At 42.6% G+C, this 9,130-nt stretch overlaps 1 protein-coding gene across 1 annotated transcript in view; it reads right to left on the bottom strand.

Moving 5' to 3' along the window:
- ccnd2a (cyclin D2, a) overlaps window positions 1-8,639 on the bottom strand; it is a 24,582-nt gene extending 15,943 nt beyond the window's left edge. Inside the window, exons 1-3 of the mRNA XM_086074306.1 lie at window positions 8,190-8,639; window positions 6,646-6,861; window positions 2,291-2,450 (exon numbers count right to left, since the gene is read on the bottom strand). Of these exons, the coding sequence (XP_085930432.1) occupies window positions 2,291-2,450; window positions 6,646-6,861; window positions 8,190-8,384 (571 nt within the window). The 5' untranslated portion in view covers window positions 8,385-8,639. The remainder of the gene's footprint in view (window positions 1-2,290; window positions 2,451-6,645; window positions 6,862-8,189) is intronic.
- Between the last annotated feature and the right edge of the window lie 491 nt (window positions 8,640-9,130).

Here is a 9,130-nt window from a genome sequence, read left to right as displayed (position 1 = left end):
TATGGCCTGAAAACGAAGCTGACAGTTTGGGGTGCATCTGTCTGCCCCGTGCACCCCGTCCGTCTATTCTGCCACTTTAGGCCAATTGAATAAGAATAGGCGAGGAAGCTGCGGTGTGCGTGTGTAGGAACGGAGGTTGATAATCTCCCTTAATGAGCTTGTTTGCGGGCTATTATCCGGCCGGCGGGCTGCCTGAGGGAACGGCCGGCGTTTCCTATCAAGTGGCCCCGCCGCGCCGACCCTCACACGGCTCTGCATATGAAACGTAAGGGCCCGGTCTTTTGTCTCGCCTCTCGCAGTCTTGAGCTGAGCCCCCCTTCCATTTGCATAGTCCTCAATGGACCAGCCAGTGTTATTAATTAATACAGAGCCAGCCTACGCCACCTGACAAAAACCCGCCGAGTGGCCTGAACGGAACTGTTTCATCAAACGCGAGGAGCTATTAGGAGGGAGAGGCCTTCTTCTCCACTTCTTGTTCTCTTGAAAACATAGCGCTGCGGTTTGATGCCCGTTTTCTTTTCGCGGCAACGGGAAGGCCACGCACAAGTGACCTGTTGTCAACTGTCTTGCAAATGTAAATCCCCCCGAGAGCTCGAGAAGATTCGCAGCAGATAAGGCAAGATTTACGTCTGGGAACGGCGAGCGAAACGGGTTTCCAATTCCCAGATATCGTCAGCGCGTCCAATTGTTGACTCACTCGCACTCTTCGCTTTCTGCGTCTTGCCCTCGTTGCTCCGTGTTTGCCGAGCGCGTACATAAATAAATGGTCTGTTGCTAATCCGCCACTATCTGCCGAAAGGCTCTCTCGGAAGACGCAATGTCAGGAGGACTGGCCTCGTAAATTCACTTCCACTCCCTCAATGTGGCCATTACGGACAAAGTGCATGCTGAGACTTTCACAATGTTGGCTTGAGAAGAGCTACTATCGCTGACATACTGTCATGACACAAGAGTCAGATGGCTTTCCTTTTTGCTCACCACTATCGTTCACCATTAACACTCACATTTCTTTATTATAGATTTTACACAAAACAATTAATTTTTCATTAATTTTCATTAATTCCTTAATGACCAAACTAGTAACTCAAACATGATTAATTTATGTTTGTGCACTGTCAAGTTGAATAATGTTCTGTTTTTGAAAAAAGGAATGAACATTTCAACTTTTTTTTCCTGATTCATTTATTAGGGATGGACTGATATATCGATTGGCGCCAATATTTGGAATTTTGACAAAAATCGGTAACGGACACTTTGAAAAAATCTAACGGCTGATAGAAGACTGTGTTATTATTTATTTACATTTTTAGTTAACTTTATAAGAGATGCTGCTGACCCTGAGAACTTCCTACACCATTTGGTTTTGTGTGAAAGTAAAACAAAGATACGTGTATTGCCCCTGTTTGTGCGTGCCTTAGTTTCAAGCACTGTTTATGTTTTGCACAGTTTGACCACTGGGGGAAGTGTGTGTCTGCGCTTGTAGTTACATAGAGTAGAAGAAGCAATTCATAATCATGAATGCCAGTCGATGCGAGTGTTGTTTTTTTTGTAGCGTAGGAAGAGTATATATATGCCTATAAGTATTGTTGGGATGCTTGTCTGTGTATATTCCTGCGGTGTTTTTGTGGAAATAGAAAGTGCCGCAAATAGCGTGCTAATTAGCATTAGCGGGTTGACGTTTTTCACTGTGCATTAGCCTCGTGCTAACTGCCTTCGGGAGATAAGCTAAGTGAAATGTGTTTTGCATTTGAGTGCTTACTATGTCAAATTCTCTTTTTGTGTGTCTAATTATCCTCAATTGGAGTTTAATAAACAGCTTGAAACCAGCATCACAGGACTTCTTTTTGAGAGACTGTTCGCTATCTGCCGAACTGTGCTGAAAGTTTAATGTTTAAATTATTTTGTGAAGAAAAAAAATACCCTGAGAACTGAATTATTTCTTAGAATTTTAAAACAAAGATGTCCGTTGTCTTAAGATTTTAAGAAATAAAAAAAGATTTGCAAAGTCAATATTTGCAAATCTGAAAAGTTGTTCAATGAACATTTACTGAAAAAGAATATCGGCTCCAAATAACGGTTAATTAGTGTTGTCCTTGACTAATAATAATGGGTTTGACCCTGAAAACCCCCCTACATTGGTCTACTTCTCTCATTGATTAATCCGATAAATTCAATACCGGGTATTGGTATCGGACCTTTACTTCAAGCGCAATCAAGTGGGGAAACGCTGCATCAACGATGATGTAGTTGGCTATCCATGAGCAAGCATCTGCACTTGGTGGTGGCCTACCTGTGGCACAGAGGGCGATGAACGTCTGGACATGTTTGCGAATGAGAGTCAGTTTATCCTCCGGCAGCGGCAGCCTCCTCACTATGTGCTCGATGAAGTCGTTGGGCGTCACGGCTGCCAGGTTCCACTTCAACTTGCCCAACACCACCAGTTCCCATTCCTGAGGTCAAGGATACATCGTAACGGATGATGAGGACACAAAAAGAAAATCAAATGCTGAGGAGACGTTTTCACGTATCGCAGGAACATTATGCTAGTTTCCCCAGCAGGTCCAATTTGGGTTTTCACATTATGTAATTCTCTTTCTTTTACAAAGTGGTGATGCAATTGCAAAAACCTTTTGCAGCATTTTAATTATAGTTTCATCTGACTTCCTTTTTTCCTTTTCCGCAATAATACTCTTAATTCGCCTCCACTCGCCTCAACACGGTATTCTGATTCATATTGCCTTGGTGGAATACGAGTTAAGCAGCAAAATTAATTTGTTTTTATCCATCTCAGAGGCGGACATTTGCCACAGTCGACTGGAAATGACATCACAGTTGTTCAGGTAATGACCAATCACGGCTCACCTGTTTTCTGAAGCTGAGTTGTGATTAGTTGTTACCTGAGGAACTGCAGCCAGGTTTACACAAAGCCATGTATTCCGATTAGAATGAATCCCAATGACCAAACGGAATGAAAATGCTCCATAGTAACACCTCAATCAAAACAGGCTGAATCTGGATTTACGGATTTACAGGGGTGGTTATTCCTTTTGCCAATCCCAATGAGCGTCATGTGAACAGTTTAAGTGGAATAGCCAGGCATGTGTCATGACGTCATCATGTATGCACTTTAAAATGGCGGCAGCATACCAAGAGCTCTTCAGCGACGGAAGAACTGTTTTAAAGCAAGGTATACTTGAGTAAAAGTGTGAAAACTATCACAGCTACTGTGCTAAATAACTCCGTCTTGATAAGTCAGGTGATGTTTATATCGCGTCCCACGGCTTATCTGATTAACGTATTGGAGCATGTAAATGCCAGATGGGAATGGATCAGGTTACATGTTATGTAATGACAAAAAAGTCTTGTGATGTCATTTTCTGTCGACCGCAAGTGACAAAATGGCCGCCCTCTGAGATGGATAAAAGCGGATGGATTTTGCTGCTTAACTCATCTACCACAAACACAATATTCACCACAGTGTCAAGTTTAGACTAGTGGGTGCTGAATAGAACATTTTATTGTAATGTAAATTGTTTGGGTTGACTTCCTTTTTAACACTTGGTTGCCATTCAAACATCCGTGTGAGCATGACATGTGAATTCTGCCTTGCAACAAGTGGCCCAATCAGAACAATCCGAGTAATTCTGTCTATCTTTCCTAGAATTACATTTGATAAATGACTACTTTTGATGAAAACAATCAAAAAGATACTGTAACTGCACAGTATTTTGCCTTCCTAAACTCACCAATTGTTTTCATATTTAAAAAAAACTCATCTATGTCTTTTTTGTGTTTTTTTGGTCTAGCCTGACACAGAGCAACATAAACAGTGTCACCAGCTCAGGTGACCTCCCAACTGTGTGCTCCCTCCCCGTTCGTCTGTCTGGCATCTGGGACTTTCCGAAAGAGGCCCAGCAGAGGTTCGGCTGTGTGGGAGCGCAGGGGAAGAATCCGCATTGAATCTGAATTCAGAACTTGAAAGGAATGTAAATGGATTTCCTCCCACATAAACCATTAAAAGTCATTTGGAAGATCCGCCATTGTCCAGTGCCAAACAGGCCGACAATTCATATGCGTAAATTCCTCATCATCACTCAAGACGTATGCTGTGGCACTACATTGAGCATGTGATGGGACATGACACTAGGTGTGGTGTTCTCCCGTCTTTGGGTATATTGTTACTTTCACTTCCGAGAGCAGGAGGTGATTAACTGAAGAGTTGGTGACTAATTTAGGAAAACATTTTGTGGTTTGGTTCCGGACTACTGCCTTGTGACTGCGACCACGGATGCCGCTCATTTTCTCCTTCAGAGAGACCGCATGGCCTCGGTCATGAGATCATCCAACATGGCTGCCGCTGACCCTTTGTATGTTTGTTTGTTTGTTTGCTTTTTTAACTGACCATGTCAGACATGTGATGTTTTTAAATTAAGTCAAAAATGGCAACGTGATGCAATAAGATGATTTTCATGCATTTAAAAGCCCTCACAGCAAAATCAGCAATGTTAATTCAACACCTACAGAGTTTAAATAAACATTTCAAAGTTGTCTATACCCTAAGATGGAGTTAAAACAATCCTGATGATAGTTGAAATTTTACACTAGTTAACATTGGTCAGTGTCGATTTTACACGGCACCGGTGTGTAGCGTTAAAATATTGCACTACCTCTTTTTTAACCCTCAAGACAAGTTACTTTCATTAATACTAGAAATGTCCATATTGACTAATGAATGTGTTAAAATGGAAGTCAACCATAAACATTTCTTGACAATAATATGTTATATATGTGACTTCACTAGTCTAAACATGACATTCTGACTAATATTACATTTGCGGAATATGAGCTATGCAGCCAAATACAGCCATTTTAAATCCATCTCAGGAGGCGGCCATTTTGTCATTTGCTATCGACTGAAGATGACATTAATATTGCTCAGGGATCAGGCAACAACCAATCAGAGCTCACCTGTTTTCTGAAGCTGTACTGTAATTGTTTTTTACTTGAGACCTGAGCAACATTGATGTCCTCTTCAGTCGACAGCAAGTGGCCAAATGGCCGCCCTCTGAGGTGGATAAAAACAGTTGGGTTTTGCTGCTTAACTCATATTCCACTAACGCAATATTAACCAGAATACCATATTTAGACTAGTGGGGCTGCATAGAACATATTATTGTAAAAAAAAAAATAATAATAATAATAATAATAATAACGTTTTCGGGTTGACGTCCCCTTTAAATTAACACGGCCAAAGTTGTAAAAACAAACTTTCACACTCCAGTTGTTGCCGTGATTGAAAATTATTTCATGTGCCCAAACTCTTTTTGTTTCACTGTCAGCATTTCCCAGTCATAAGCGAGGAGGAGGAAAATGGCACTGACTTATCTCTGTCAAATTGGAGATGTGCAGGTGCCACTGCAGAGATGAATTACGTCTCTGCAGAGTGAATCTAACACTTAGGCAATCAACTCTGTAAAATAACGCCTACTATACACCATTAAACTGAAATGACACTTCAGGAGTTAAAATCAACTCCCAAAAATTCAACCTTGGAATTTTAAAACTACAATTTGTGCTGCTTATTCCACAAGTGCATCTGTGATAAATAAAAGCTTGCAACATAGCAGAGCTGAATGCTGAGTGGCAGGTCGGCCCCCACTTCCTTCTGCTACTGCCTTCCTCTGGTCACACCTTCTTTCTAACATTGTGGTTCAATTTACAAGAAATTCTTACCAAAGATGAGGACCACAAAAAAAAAAAGGAAAAAAAAGAAGAAGAAGCAGCGATCACATGCACTGAGCAGCTGATCTCTGTTTCCTGTATCTGCTTGACAGCCAAAATGTTGCCTTATACAGAAACACTGAGAGGTCGCATCAGGAAACAAACAGCAGAGGGCCTCAAAAGTTACAAGTCAGGCATGCTGCTTGATGGAGAGCACCTCTTTCACGTGCTGACCATATAGGTACGAGAATGGAAATGAGAGCCGCCTGCCGCTTCATCTGACTTATAAAATGAGGCCTCTTTCACAACAGGGGTGGGATTGCCCGTTGTTTACCGAGGAATGTTTATGTAGCGCTGCAGGTCTTCGTTATCTGATGTGAGACTGCGCCTAAGTAATTGCTTTGCGCAGGTGAAGGCAGCCCCTCGCAAACAAACAATCGTTCTACCGGACCCATGCACGAGCGCAACAGCCACAACGCACAATCCAACGAGAGTGACATAACATGGCATCGTGCGTGTGCGTCTGCGGTTTATTTTTGGATGAAGGCTGAACTGTAAAAGGCAAACTTGGATGTCTCTGTGTCTCTCTCCCACTCTGACAGGAACAGAGTCAGAAGTTTGGCTGCCATTCAAGATGACCTCGTTGCTCTGCACATGCAAATATTTGCCGCTAGATGGCGATGGAGACCATTAGACAGACTTTAAAGCCCAGCCAGAGGGCTCTGTGCAGTAAGGAGCCCCCGTCCCGTGGAACAATTCACGTGTGTGGCTCTTGTGTTTCATTAAAACACAGACTCAATTGCACCCTGGACAAAAAAAAAACCCATTTTTTTTGGGTGGTGGTGGGGCGGGGGTATAATTGAAAATACAACAAAAAAAAAGGGGGGGGGGGTTAAATGTTGATAACATTTTAAGGTTGCTTACCAGCAGCTCTTGTGGTCTGATGGAGTTATCTGTGTAGATACAAAGCTTCTCTGCAGTTAATGGACGAGTCTCTTTCAATTTGGATGCAAGAAACATGCAAACTGCTCCCAGCAGCTGCAGGTTACACTTTTTGGTGGGGACCACTGCTAAAAATCGGTCTAAGTAGTTCATGGCCAGGGGAAAAACTTCTTCCTCGCACTTCTGCTCCTCACAAACCTAAACAGAGAGAGAGCGAGAGAGATAGAGGCACTACAATAAATACAATATACAGCGACGTTCAGTGACATCTACTTTTATTCCCAAGCACTTGAAAAGCATAAATAAGGTTTCAATAACACAAAAAAAGGCACATACAAATGCGATGACACTCCAAAGTTGGTGACCAGCCAAGAATTTGCGCTCGGTCCTGATCTGTTGCAACATCACATTTAATCGAAGTGATGATTACACAAAGCACGAATTAGGTGTGAAACACGTCCATACAGTCACATTCCTGCAGTTCATTCACTAAGAAATGAATTCAAGTCACAATCGAGCCGAGCCAGAAAACACCCCGCTTGTAGCGCAGCACGCGGAAACACTTTTTTTGTTCATTCGTCATGTTTTTCAAAAAATATTTAAAAATACAAATAAATTGTCCGGATGCATTTCTTTTGCACCATAATAAACTGCAACGCCTTACACATCATACCCGACTATTCCTATCCAAATTGTCCGAGGATGAATATGAATAAAATGTCAAAATAAAAAGCAAGTCGCAAGAGGCTGGGGTGGCGTGTGACACCACGAGCCGATATATATATTGAAAAATTAATTAAAAATATCCAGTAGGTCGGAACTTCATCATATTTACATGAAAATAAAGCGGAGAGCCTCTGCTATGTTTGAAGTTCGTTGTTATCGAGAACTACATCAATTTTGATCGACTTTTGAACATAATTCCTGCGTGAGGCATCGCGAAGGGGTTATAGCAAAGGCGCATAAGGCCCTCGCCCTTCCTCCATTTCAAACAGATACCCCAAAGGTTTGCAGCGTTAAAACACATAAATTCTCCCATCGGGGGACAAATAAGCTTGCTCTGTGCCAAAGCTGATGGATTTTAAGTGCTGTTATTGTTTTTATGACATTGTAAAGTCCTCTTAAAAAGCACAAGCGCTCCTGTAAAAAAAAAAAAAAAAAAAAACAACATGGCGAATCGACTAGCGCGGTGCTCGGCGAGTGCATACGTGTGCATGGAAATAGTCTGACTATCTTGAATAAAATCATTTAAAAATATTCGTAACAACCGCCACACACAGCACAAGACACCCGGGAGGCAAACAATTGCAATCGTTATGTATGGGAGGCGAACGCAGTGGAAAGACGAGCGACGCGAGCGGACTTTAAAACGCTGAAAAGCTCATCAAAAGCACACATTTGCCTAAAAATGCACAAAAGTAGCCACAAATGGAAAGTTGAGTCGGTCAACGTTGCAAGTAAAAGCAGCACCGAAAGCACGGGGAGCATTTTAAAAGGACACAACAAGCTTTGTGTGGCGTTTCTACCTCCAACATCCAAGTGGCGACCATCCTTCTCATAAAGGGCTGAATGTCTCTCTGCACCCCTTTAAAATACGAATATTGAGGTAGAAACCTCTCCTCTATGGTCAACAAGCTCTGGAGGACTCGGTCATCACAAAGGAGGTTGGGATCGGGACGAGCCCGTATATTGGTGTCCATTTCCAGGCAGAGCAGCTCCATGGCGTTTGGCTTTACAAGTCACAACAACAACAACAAAAAGACAAAAAAGAAGAAGAAGAAGCAGGATCACTGTGTGCGAAGTGTGTCGGAGAGCAAAAACACACCGCGGTGGAAGGGAAAGTGTCGAGGAGACATAAAAAAGAGAGGCGAGACTGCAGGGGCTCCTCGACGTCGTCCTGCCTCGTTGTGGAGAACTTTTTCCTGTGTGTCCCCTCAGTGCGTCTCGACTTGCGTCAGGCGCATTTCAACCCTGCGCTGCGGGCGTGCGCAACTGACGCAATTCACTTCATTAGCTCTGAGCAGCACACACATGGCTCGCTCGCTCGCTCTCTCGCTTGCTTTCTTCTTCTTGTCTGCCATGCGTGCACGCGCCGCTTATATGCCTCCAAGTTCACTTAGGCACCATTTTACCGGCAAATGGCGAATAATGGGGCATGATGATCTCTGCGAGCGTTGATCTTCATAAAAGTGTTTAAAAACGGCATCATTTTGTTTTAAGTTTGTATTTTGATGAAAAGTAGGCTACTTTATAATTACCTGGTATAGCCTATACATAAAGTCATAATAACTCTTTTTTTTTTTTTATAAGCTGCTGCGTGGATGACTTTTTACAGTGATTCCGGTGAACAAAGGGGATGGCCATGTGCTTTTCCAGAGCATGGCAACACTAGGTGCACTATTAAACAACTTTTCCCTGCTCTGCCGAAATACGATATGAACAAGTAAACAAGCGTTAGATAGGAAGC

Source organism: Leptonotus elevatus, chromosome 4 (assembly GCF_054856555.1).
Source record: "Leptonotus elevatus isolate MCC_2025b chromosome 4, RoL_Lele_1.0, whole genome shotgun sequence".
NCBI lineage: Eukaryota > Metazoa > Chordata > Actinopteri > Syngnathiformes > Syngnathidae > Leptonotus > Leptonotus elevatus.
This window is presented reverse-complemented; position numbering and strand designations above follow the sequence as displayed.